The following is a 13,184-nucleotide window of genomic DNA, read 5'->3' on the forward strand; positions in this document are numbered from 1 at the left end:
TCTGCATGAATCTTATCTAGCTAAGCAAAAATAATCCATGCAATCATAAAGCAACATCAGAAAATAATTATCTGAATTACAAAAATGTTTAAGCGAATTGCATGAAGTCTTGTTTTAATTTGTTCTTTGATATCAGCCACCGACTTGCTGCTTGGCTTCTGATATAACCCTCATGTTTACACTCTGCTTGTTGCTTCGGTGACCTGTTTCTCACAGCTCTCTATTGATTGGGCATGACAGGGCCACTGTAGTATTTGCATTGATTCATCAATTAACTTCCTTATTTCCTCTGTAGTCAGTTTACATGTCAAATGTGGCTCATATACACCTTCAAAACAGTCAATCAGCTCCATTTTCTTGAATGTACAAAAAAATCTCCCAGCGCGTCATTCTTTGCACTCCTCAAGTCAATGATCTTTTGTATACCACTTCTCCTCTTTTGAATGTTATCTGAACACAAGAATGTCTGTATTATCATTTCACTGAAAGCGTACCATGCTGAGTGCTGAATGATCGGCAAAACAGCATCTACTACAGCATTCTTTTGCCAATGTGACTTGCTGCAGCTGGATCAATGCATAATGCGGGCCTTCAATCCAAGAATATTTTATTTTGATGTTGAACCAGCAATGGTAGTACACACCAATGATGTATTCCACTATCATTCTTAAGTTTTGGAGAGTTTTGTCTTTAAAGCCATGTTTTAGAACTCATATTCGACAAAGCATATTTGCAATTTGTCAACCAATGTGAATGGCTTATGGGCCCAATTTCCAGAAGAACAGATATGTGGGAAGTTTTCCCGTCCTTATTGCCTATGAGAGCCAATGTTTATATGCTTGATCAGTAGAGAGATCCTTTATAACACTGTTGCTCAGTGAAATGGGAGCCTAAACAATTGAACTCTTGGTGAATGAAGGATCAGTGTTAAATTCTATTGAAGTGCCTAACATGTTGCAAATTTTACTTGCCCATTTGTTGTTAGAAAAAGTCTTGCCATCTAAATTTGTGCCGTAAAGGTGACTCAATTCATGTGTAGTACACACATCAATCAGATCAACCTCCGATCAAGCTTGAACTATACCCAGTGCATGGCACCACCTTCACAGCCAGCATTTGTAGAATCTCCTTCAATGACCTTCAAGCTTTTGTCAATATCTTTTCTTCATAAAATGCACCAGATTGTCTGCTATCACTTGACAAGGTTTTCCTGTTTTTGAGCCTTTCTCTGGAGTGAAATGACAGAGATACCTTTGTCATTTCCAGATACCACCCAGCTCACTGGACACAGAATAATGTTCTAATTTGATGGTACTACAGAATTGCTGGTCTGAATTGTTTGCTTTCAGCATAACTTTAGTTACATCTATGTGGCCATCGAAGAAGATGCATTCTATTTTGCCTTTCTTACAGAGTTCATCAAATTCTTGAGCTAGGGACTTCATAATTTTTTTCTGGGCTCTCTTGACTTTATTGTGGTCAACTATACTATATGTATCTTGTCTTCTTTGGTGACCAAGCCAGCATCTATGAAGGCAGCTGTAATAATGGCAGCAGTGGCATGTAGACAAACACCTTATCTTCTGCTTTCCATAGCGACATTTGTTATTTCTAATCTATTGTATTCTGTTTTTTCTTTTGAAATAGAGGCATGTGTGTTTGGTGTAAGGCCTCTTCATAACTTCCATCACATTCCTCTTCATCATCAGTCGTCTTTCCTTCATTTTTATCATAAGAGATAATTCATCAATATCAAAATGTCTGGAACACTTCTCTACTTATATTTAGCAAGCCTTTGTCTCTCATTGTGTTGCTGCTTTTGCCTTTTGCCTACTTGTTTCTGCTCAAGCACATCCGGCAAAACAGTCTAGTGCAAGAACCAATCTTGCCTCTCTGCTTTAATGAAAGCATGTCCCTTCAATGTTATCTTTGTCTCCTTAGGGCAGGTAAGTTAGTGTGAGCTTCTTTTTTGCAGCCAGCAGGGTAGCTGAACAGAACAATTTAACATTTGTAGTTGAGGTTGTCAGTTTGTCAAGTTTCATAATGAAAGTCTCTTTGACATCTAGCTTTCCTACAAGAAATACGTTTATGGCTTAACCCCAGCTCTCCTGGGTCTTGTTCAAAATTGTCAGTCATGAATTTACAACAGGGATCAAAAAAGAACTGATTGCTTGTTTCCACTTTTCCAGTACTTTTCGTTCTATGTCTCTTGTAAGACTGACTGCTGTGTGGTTTCTAGCATCATCACTACTTTGTTCTCTTAACAGTAGGCATATCTGAGAATGTCTCACAGTGTTGGGAGTTCAGACAGCAACAAATCTCTGCCAGCCCCAATTAGGTTGCTCATGTGAGTGAAGGTTCCCAGTCTTCTTCTCTTTTAAAAAGCCATTACAGATCAGTTATCACACTCACAGGAAATGTTATTAACTGTTTCCTGTGGTATCCTGTGGACCAGCGATATTAACATTGTCAGACAAAATAACGTTTCACAAAAAGAGAAAGACAGTTTAACCTGTGAAATGAAACAAACAAAATGGTAAAAATGATATTGGTGTAGTTATTTAACAAACACATCTACATTATGTTAAAGTAACTAAAATACCTTTACAGTTCCTCATGGCATGTCACAACTTTTGAGCACCCCTAATGCTTGGAAATTGAAATTGACATGCCTTAGAAATTAAACAAAAAATGTTAAAAAGTTATGATATTTATGTAGTTATTTACCAAACAAATCTAAATTATGTTAAAGTAAGCAAAATATCTTTACAATCCTCAAGGCATGTCACAACATTGAGCACCTCTGTTTGTAAATTGTAAATTAAAATTTGACACCCTACAATATGCACCCCAGCTCTGCTCTTGACACCCTTTTTCATCATTGTCTTGTATAAGGCTAACTTATGAAGTAGGGAGTCTTTTTTTGTCTGTGCAAGATTTGTATAAGACTGCATAATGAACAGTATTGTATTGCTATTTATACATAATTTCTATGTCATAAAGCCTGTAACTCCATTCACAAGAAGAATTCTAGTCAAGAACATCATCTGAGATTATTCTTGAATTTTGAGACCTGGCTAGAGAGTATTCCTTTGTTGAGACTAATTTATATAACCCTGGTGACCTGGTGGGCCATTGTAAATTTGTAAATTAGAAAATTGTAAATTTCTAAATTCTGAATATATGCATAACTAGGTTGCACTGAATAAAATAGAATAGCATAGAATAGAATAGAAGAGTGGGATGGGACATTGGAGGTCTTCTAATCCAATCCCCTGCTCAGGCAGGAAACCCTAATGGGGCCCAAGGTGGTATGCCATGGGTGACACGCAGAGCCCTCTTTGGGGGCATGCCAGTTATCACCCCAGCCCAGCTCCACTGTGCATGTGTGTAGGCTGCTGGTCAGCTGGTCTTCAGGTCTCTGCTATGCACGCATACGCGGGGGGTGCTCGCATTGCATTTTGGGGCCTCACGCAGCGTCCCCAAGTTCTGTTTTGGCTTTCAGGTTGGTGCAGGAAGGCTTCCAGGCCCAAAACAGGGTGCAGGTGGCATGCCATCCTGTGCCCCATTTTGGGCCTGGAAGGCCACCTGCACCAGCCTGAAAGCCAAAAATGGCAGGGAGGGGGGGAAGTGCATGCATGGGGAGAGCAGGGGAGCGCAGGGGTGTAGCTTGCGTAAGTGTGGGGGTTGCACGCAGTGGGGTCGCATGTGTGATGATGGGGCAAACACGTGGGGGTCATGGGTGCCCCCCCACGCATTGCATTATTGCTTTTAGCACGTGATGATAAAAAATGTAGCCATCACTGCCCTATACCATTTCAGACAAATGGTTGTCTAGTCTCTTCTTAAAAACTTCCAGTGTTGGAAATCCACAACTTCTGGAGGCAAGTTGTTCCACTGCTTAATTTTTCTAACTGTCAGGAATTTTTTTCTTAGTTCTAGGTTGCTTCTCTCCTTGATTAGTTTCCATCCATTGGTTCTTGTCCTGCCCGCAGGTGCTTTGAAGAATAGCTTGACTCCCTCTTCTTTGTGGCAACCCCTGAGATATTGGAATACTGCTATCATGTCCCTTCTAGTCCTTCTTTTCATTAAACTAGACATACCCAGTTCCTGCAAGTGTTCTTCATATGTTTTAGCCTCCAATCCCCTAATCATTTTTGTTGTTTTTCTCTGCACTCTTTCTAGAGTCTCCACATCTTTTTTACATTGTGGTGACCAAAACTGAATGCAATATTCCAAGTGTGGCCTTACCAAGGCATTATAAAGTGGTATTAACACTTCATATGATCTTGATTTTAATTACATGTAAAAGAAATAAAATTAGTTTTTGCCATAGCCCTAATCCCTCCACTCCCTATACTTCATAATTTACGTAAAACCTCATGCTGAAAAATACCTGCTAAATATTAAAGATACATAACAAAAGGATAAATCTTGTCTGGTCTAAAATAAAACACTTGAAGAATACTCTAGTGATTCATCTGTAGTTCCTGCTTGCTCTGGTACAAAGACACCCATATTGTTTTAACCTATCCACGGCTCATTGGAAGGGCAAATTTTGTTCCATTATAAACATAAAACTTTTTCTACTTCTGGTGAAACATTCTAAGCAGTCAATTTGCAATTAATTATTCCAGGGTACATTTAGAGGTTTGGTCTGCTACTGGGAGGATATCCTCTCTATTCCTGGTCACAGTTTTGGGGCTTTTGGCTTTTAGCATTAGAAAATCATGGTCAAAAAAAGTAAGTTTTCTTATTAGGTGAAAAAGTCATGGTATCTTTGTCTTTTGACAATCCATACATGGCAGAAATGGGGAGACAAGGACTCTGAATTTATCTTGAACAATACACCATGCTGACTCTCTCTTGCCTGTATAATGGTGCAGTATAAGATTTTTCAAACTATTTGATGGTGAGGAGAGCTAAGAGAGAATTCTTTTGAATATAACTTTTTTAATCATTTTAATTCTTGATCAGGAGTTGCAAGTTTTTGTTTCTTTTAGAATTAATAGGCTCCAATGCCTGAAGCTGCATATATATATTATTTCATTCTTATACTATTTAAACACCCTTTTAAAATCTTGGAATATGTAATTCCATTCACAAGCAGAATTCTAGTTATGAAACTCATCTGAGATTATTCCTGAACTTTAAAAAGTTTTTTAAAAGGATTGCATTTATGCAATTTTTATATTTATAAAATTAGAAATTTTAGAAATTTTATATTTCTAAAATTTCTAATTTTATAACAATACATGTTGAGATAATTTATTTCTGCATAATGAAAAAAGATAAATATGAGCCCATTTCTTTTAATGTTTAAGTTTTACCCTTAAATAGATTATTAGCATCAGACTCAGTTGAACTAATCCTAAGGCTTCCCAAAAGTGATAGAATTTAAAAATTATAGTTAAAAACTATTATTTGCTTTAAAATAAAGACATATTAATCCATGTGGACAAAAATATAAAATCCATTCTTAGGCATATCTAAAGCCAAAGAATATGCACACATTTTTCACTTTTTCCGTTAAAAAAAATAAATAATGTTTTCTTTTTTGGTATTTCAATTAATCATAATATATACAGTATGCAGTGGGGTACCCCAAGGCTCTGTTTTAAGCCCAGTACTATTCAACATCTTCATCAGTGATTTGGATGAAGAGATAGATAGGGAGCTCATTAAATTTGCAGATGGCACCAAGCTATCAGGAATAGCCAACACTCCAGAAGATAGGTTTAAGATTCAGAAGAATCTTGACAGAACTTGAACATTGGGCACTATCTAGCAAAATGAAATTCAGTGGTGAAAAAAGTAACGTTCTATATTTAGGCAAGAAAAACCAAATGCACAGGTACAATATAGGTGAAACCTCGCTCAATAGTAGTAACTCTGAGGGGACTCTTGGAGTCCTAATGGACAATCATTTAAATATGAGCCAGCAGTATGCTACAGCTGCCAAAAATAGTTCTATCTCAGTTCTAGGCTGCATTAACAGAGGGATAGAATTGAGTATAATTAATATGATTATTTCCCAATCATTTTTCTGCTCTGCCAGATTCTAAGTTACAATCTAATAAAATTTTTGGTGATTTTTTGGAGTTGTATCCAAGGCTTTTGAACATTGTTTTGGCTCAACATTTCACATTGTGAACTAAACATTGTTTTATTAATAAGGTCCATATGTACCACAAGTATTGTGACAGTTAAATGGACAGTATTATACATATAATAATAAATTTTTATTAATCAGAAAACTCTGTTCTTAAAAAAATGATTTTGTGGAAAAGCAGAAATGAATTAATTCTGATAATTTTGTTTGTTTTGAAATTCTTGTTTTATAGGATTTCCGGAAAGGAATGCACCTGTATCTTACCAAGTTTCAGCATAAGAATGCTTCTACAGGTAATTGTAACGCTTGTGGCTTTTGGTTTTTTTCTCTTTTCTCTAGATTGTTTCATTTATGAAAGAGGGTAACATTTATATAAGTTATCCCATACTGAATTTCTCTAACCAGAAAGACAAGAAATGTAGTTTTCTAGCAATTATAAATTGTAGTTTATGAAATCTTAACCTTTCCTGCAATCCTTTCTTTGGTGTATTACTTTGGTGCAATAGTAATCTACTACCAGACTCCCATAGTGAATTCTGAGCTTTTTCCATTTGTTTCTCCAATCCTGCTCAAAATAATCCAGTCTAGTATTATGCTAAGTCCTTGATCAATTTCTTTTTCTAAAAGATAAGTGGTAGATAATATTGTATGAAAACACTGTTGCTTTTAATATTGTATATAAGAACATCCATATATTAATTTTGTATAGGACATTTATATACAGTGACACATGCCAAAATCTTGTAATCTATGTACAGGTCATCCTCATTTAGTAACCATAATTGGGATTAACAATTTTGTTGCTAAGTGACTTGGTAGGATGTGAGAGATTGCAAGAATTGTGGCTGCTTTTAAAATGACACCTGATTCCAGGATGGCACGAGTAGCTTCTGTATAGGAAGATGATACAAAGCAGTGGCTTGGAACTCTTAGAAAGACAATTTCCAAAAGATTGCATTTTCAAAAGAGCACCCAGGCAATGCAGGACATACTTTCCAATTGTGCCCTTCTAAAGGATTGCACAAATGGCTTGCTTCAGAATGGTGTTAGGCAGCCTCTGCAGAAGGCCATGCATTGCATCAGCTGGGCACTCTTTCGGAAAGGTGATCTTCAAAGAGGTTAGTGGAGCAAGGGATGCTGGGTCGGCAGTAGGTCAAGACATGTGGGATCCAGCTGGGCAGGAAGTCCCAAGGAGACAGAAGATATGCAGATGGGGGCAGCTGTAGCATCTTGTGGTTGATCATAAGGGTGTGTGAATTGCCAATTGCCCACATTGTGATCATGTGACTGTGGGCATGTGGCGTAAGCACAGTTCTTATGTTCTTTGTTTAGCATTGTCATAATTTTGAATGGTTGCTGAACAAATGGTGTAGTCAAGGACTGCCTCTTAATTAAGGTCACAGGACTGAGCTTGTTGATTTGCTGTGGAAGCACTGCGCTGCGGAAAAAAAGCAGCTCAGGAAAAGATCCCTTGTTTAGACAATCTCCATTCTGTGAGGAGAAAAAAAAACATGAAATCAGTCAATATTAACTGACTGTAAGGGCAACATGTCACTATGTGAAAAGCTGCATAGGTGGTAAACATAAGTGTTTGTTGCAAAATAATTTTTAATCATACATTTGAATAGTTGGTACTTGAGGCAGTCTCTAAATGAGGTCTATCTGTAACTATGACTCCAGTGATTCCTCTTATTTGTGATTATGATTTTTGTATTAGGAACTGCTCAGTGTCACATTGTTAAAAGGAGTGGCTGTATAAATTCACTAAATAAGCAGGTATGAAATATTTTCTTTAGCATTAGAATGCAGGTTATTTAGATTGAGGTTTTTCTCTCTTGCAGAAGATCTTTGGGAAAGCCTGGAAGATGCTAGCGGTAAACCTATTGCAGCTGTGATGAATACATGGACCAAGCAAATGGGTTTTCCACTGGTTTACATAGAAGGGGAGCAGGTAGGTATATGATTTCTGACATTGAACTCAGTTCAGGTAGAATGCAAACCAATGATTTAATCTTCCAAGTTTGCAAGCATATTATGCTATAGAGCTCCTATCTTTGCATTCATTTTCTTTTTACTCAGTATTTCAGTTTCCATATTTTTTTTAAAAAGCCTTTGGACCAAAGCTATTTAAAACTTTCCAGTCATCAACAAACTGCATTTTGCAGCTACTGTATTTTTAAGACGCACCAGAGTATAAGATGCACCAAGATTTTGAAGAGGCAAATTCTTTTTTAAAAGTAAGTAGGTAGATAGAGGGAGAGAGAAATACAATAGGTAGGTAGGTAGGGAGAGTGAGTGAGTAGGTAGGTAGGAAGTGGAGAGAGCGAGATATATATATATATACACAATAGGTAGGTAGGGGGAGAGAGAGAATAGGTAGGTAGGTAGGTAGATGGATAGAGAAAGAAATATGGTAGGTAGGTAGGTAGGTAGGTAGGGAGAGAGAGAGAGTAGGTAGGTAGATAGAGGGATAGAGAGAGAGAAATACAATAGGTAGTTAGGGAGACAGAGTAGGTAGGTAGGTAGAGGGATAGAGAGAAAAATACAGTAGGTAGGGAGAGAGAGAGTAGGGAGGGAGGGAGAGAGGGGGGGAGAGAAATACAGTAGGTAGGTAGATGTTTCCAGGTGTATTTATCCATGTGCTGGAGAAGGAAATTGCTGACAATCTGCAGCACCTAAGACTTGTTTCTGCTGGCACAGCACTTGATCAATGTAATTCTCATCAATCACTAACTAAAGAGCTTTTCGAAAGGGGAAAAAAAAAGTTTTTGCACCCTGCAAACCTCCCCATAACAGCCCGTTTTTTGCGAAAACGGGCCCTTTTTAAAAAAAATAAAAAGCATGAATAGCTTGGGGGGGGCTTGCAGAGTGCCCCTGTGGGGTGGGGGGTGCGGCAAAAATGAGCTAAAAACAGCCCTTTTTTGCTAAAACGGTCCCATTATTTTTCAAAGAAATTGCATGCATAGCCTTATGGAGACTTATATAGTGCTGCTGGGGGCTGGAGGGAGCAAAAAAGGCCAATTTTTTGCTCATTTCTGCCCTCCCCAGCCCCAAGAGGGTAGAAATGCTCTGAAAGCCTTCATAAGACTATATGGATATCATTAAGTTTGTGAAAGTTTATACGTGACAATGAATACAGGTGAAACTTGAAAAATTAGAATATTGTGCAAAAGTTCATTTATTTCAGTAATGCAATTTAAAAGGTGAAACTAATATATGAGATAGACCCATTACATGCAAAGCAAGATAGTTCAAGCCATGATTGTGATGATTACAGCTCATAAAAACCCCAAATCCACCATCGCAGAAAATTAGAATATTACATGTAATCAATAAAACAAGGATTTTACATAGAACAATATCGGACCTCTGAAAAGTATAAGCATGCATATGTACTCAGTATTTGGTTTGGGCCCCTTTTGCAGCAATTACTGCCTCAATGTGGCATGGCATGGAAGCTATCAGCCTGTGGCATAGTTGAGGTATTATGGAAGACCAGGATGCTCAAATAGCGACCTTCAGCTCTTCTGCATTGTTCAGTCTCATGTCTCTCATCTTACTCTTGGCAATGCCTTATAGATTTTCTATGGGGTTCAAGTTAAGTGAGTTTGCTGGCCAACAAGCACAGTAATCCCACAGTCATTGAACCAGGTTTTCGTGCTTTTGGCAGTGTGGGCAGCTGGAAAATGGAGGCAGCATCCCCATAAATCTCGTCTGCAGAAGGAAGCATGAAATGCTCCAAAATTTCCTGGTAGACTGCTGCATTGACCCTGATCTTAATGAAGCACAGTGGTCCAAAGTCCTCTTTTCTGATTAGAGCAACTTTTGCATCTCATTTGGAAACCAAGGACCCAGAGTATGGAGGAAGAATGGAGAGGCCAATCAAGCATAATAATCCCACAGTCATTGAACCAGTTTTGGGTGCTTTTGGCAAAAGTTGCTCTCAATAATTGCTGCAAAAGAGGCCCAAACCAAGTACTGAGTACATATGCATGCATATACTTTTCAGAGGTCCGATATTGTTTTATGTACAATCCTTGTTTTATTGATTGCATGTAATATTCTAATTTTCTGAGATGGTGGATTTGGCGTTTTCATGAGCTGTACGCCATAATCATCACAATTATGACAAATCACGGCTTGAACTATCTTGCTTTGCATGTAATGAGTCTTATCTCATATATTAATTTCACCCTTTAAGTTGCATTACTGAAATAAATGAACTTTTGCACAATATTCTAATTTTTCGAGTTTCACCTGTATATTAAGTTTTCTCTTTTTCATTAACCATTACCCTCATACATTTTCAGCGTTAACTTCATAGCCTGAAGTCTAGTTATATTGCAAAAACAAACTGAAAACCTTAAAAATCAGTGTGTATCTCGGTGCTAAAGTCTGCTGCTGCACTTATTTACATGGATTCATGATTCTCAAAAAGCTTTGGCCCCACTAGGGCCCTTTATTAGTTAGAAAGTTGTATATAACTTGAAATATTCTAATATCATTTCCAGTATTTCTAATATAGGAAAAATGTATCATAAACAAATATTATGTTATGATGTTATTATATTGTATTATATTGTATTGTATTATATTGTATTGTATTGTATTATATTATATTATATTATATTATATTATTATATTATATTATATTATATTATATTATATTATATTATATTATATTATATTATATTATATTATATTATATTATATTATATTATATTATATTATATTATATTATATTATATTATATTATATTATATTATATTATATTATATTTCTTATATTTCTTATATTTCTTATATTTTTTATTATTATATTACTGTATTTTTCAGAGTATAAGACGGACCTTTTTTCCTCAAAAAAGGGGCTGATAATCTGGGTGCATCTTATACATTGAACACAGCATTTTTTGCCTCCAGAAGCCTTATGGAGGATTTCAGAGAGCTCCTGGGGACTGGGGAGGGCAGAAATGAGCAAAAAACGGGCCTTTTTTTGTCCCCAGCAGCACTCTGTAAACCTCCACAGCTAGGCATGCAATTTTTCTTTGACAAAAATGGGGCCATTTTCATGAAAAATGGGCCGTTTTTTGCTCATCCCCCCCCCGGAGCACTCTGCGATCCCCCCCCCCCAAGGCTATTCACACCTTTAAAAAACGGGCCCGTGTTTGGGAGGTTTGCAGAGTGCAAAACTTTTTTTTTCCTTTTGGAAAGCTCTTTAACTGATTGATGAGAATTACATTGATTAAGTGCTGTGCCAGCAGAAACAAAGTCTTAGGTGCTGCAGATTGTCAGCAATTTCCTTCTCCAGCACATGGATAAATACACCTAGAAACAGCTACCTACCTACCTACTCTCTCTCCCTCCGTCCCTACCTACTGTATTTCTCTCTCTCTATCCCTTTACCTACCTATCTACCCTCCCTCCCTACCTGCTGTATTTCTCTCTCTCTCCCTCTACCTACCTACCTACTCTCCCTCCCTACTGTATTTCTCTCTCTCTCTCTCTCCCCCTACCTACCTACCTACACAAACTCTCTCTCTCTTCCTACCGACCTACTCTATTTCTCTCTCTCTACCTAACTACTCTCTCTCCCCCTACCTACCTATTTCTCCCCCTCTCTATCCCTCTATCTACCTACTTACTTTTTTTTAAATTTGCCTCTTCAAAACCTTGATGCGTCTTATACTCTGGTGCGTCTTATACTCTGAAAAATACAGTATATTATATTATATTACAATATTATATTATAGTTATATTATATTATACTATGCTATGCTATGCTATGTTATGCTATACTATTGTTATGCCATGTTATGCTTTGCTATACTATAATTGTAAATATTACAAAAATATGTGTTTCCTCCCTTTAAGTCCTTAGAAAACAGTAATGGAATAAGATAAAATAAGACAAAATATAAAAATGAAATTAATGCCATGTACTGCAGAATTAGAGCATAAATATTTTTGTAGAATCCCTAATTTCATTCTTAATTAATATTGCAGCTATTTGCTTGTATATTTAAACTGACACATTTACTTCTCATTGACTTTGTTTGGTCAACAAATATATAATCTCAATGTCTAAATATAAAAAAATATTTTCCTCTGATATTTCTAGAAACTTGATGTGTGACTGGATTTATATTAGGTGTTTTCTAGTCATGGTTCATGTTCTTAAGCGTTATGACAAATAGGACCTGGAGGCTTGAACGATTCTCCAATTTAGGAGTGCTGGCTATCGGGACCTTAGAAGAACGCCTTCTTTGTTATGGCACCTGCCTTCTGGGATGAGGTTCTCCTTAAGGCTTGGGTAGCATTCTGGAAGGCCCTAAAAATCCTGGCTGGTCTCTCGGATTTTGGGCTAGAGTAGTTAGAGCCCCTTTATAGTTACATGATATGCTAATTGTTGCTGAGTTCCTCATCTTGTTTACTGTTTTATGTTCTACTTTTGATTGTATATTTGTTATCTTGTTTTTATGTTATGGGCCACCTGAGTGAATTGGAGTTGGGTGATGTCTAAGTAAAAACAAACAAAAATGCATAAACACACAAACATTTTGTACATCTTTTTTTACTGTTTTACTGTTTTCTTTTTAAAACAATTTAAATGACTTTGTTATATCAAATTTGTGTAATTCAAAAATAAGACATTACAGAGAATCTCATTTTGCTTAATAATCCTGCTTTTTCACTGGAACATACCCTTTTGTAATTGTAGATGAACACTAGCTTTAGTTTTTAGTAGTATGTAGTCTAATACATCTTCATTTAACTTATTTCCAAGCTTTGGAATTCACTTCTGAAATAACCTATAAAACACATTAATGAGTTTATTTCTGTATTTATAAATATCCATAAATATTTTCTGAAAGGATATTCGTTTGTTTTTTTAGCTGGAGATCACAATTCAGATATTTTTCACGCATGCCATCTTAAATTCATGATCCGTGGAGAGATTCTTAAACTAGATTAGGGAACAGAGATCCTATTATCAGATTAAGCTAATACCACAGTTTATTGAAATAGACTAAACCAAATTAATAGGATATTTAATTTCAGCAAATTTGGAC

General features: G+C 36.6%; 1 protein-coding gene across 2 annotated transcripts in view; it reads left to right on the top strand.

The window, feature by feature from the left end:
- Positions 1–13,184, top strand: part of NPEPPS (aminopeptidase puromycin sensitive) — a 115,673-nt gene that overhangs the window by 65,197 nt on the left and 37,292 nt on the right. For both annotated transcript variants that reach the window (XM_014064280.2, XM_014064281.2), the window contains exons 12-13: positions 6,345–6,405; positions 7,954–8,063. In XM_014064280.2, the coding sequence (XP_013919755.2) occupies positions 6,345–6,405; positions 7,954–8,063 (171 nt within the window). The remainder of the gene's footprint in view (positions 1–6,344; positions 6,406–7,953; positions 8,064–13,184) is intronic.

Source organism: Thamnophis sirtalis, unplaced genomic scaffold (assembly GCF_051295495.1).
Source record: "Thamnophis sirtalis isolate CommonGarterSnake01/CBP01778 unplaced genomic scaffold, rThaSir2_p1.2 scaffold_4, whole genome shotgun sequence".
Taxonomy (NCBI): domain Eukaryota; kingdom Metazoa; phylum Chordata; class Lepidosauria; order Squamata; family Natricidae; genus Thamnophis; species Thamnophis sirtalis.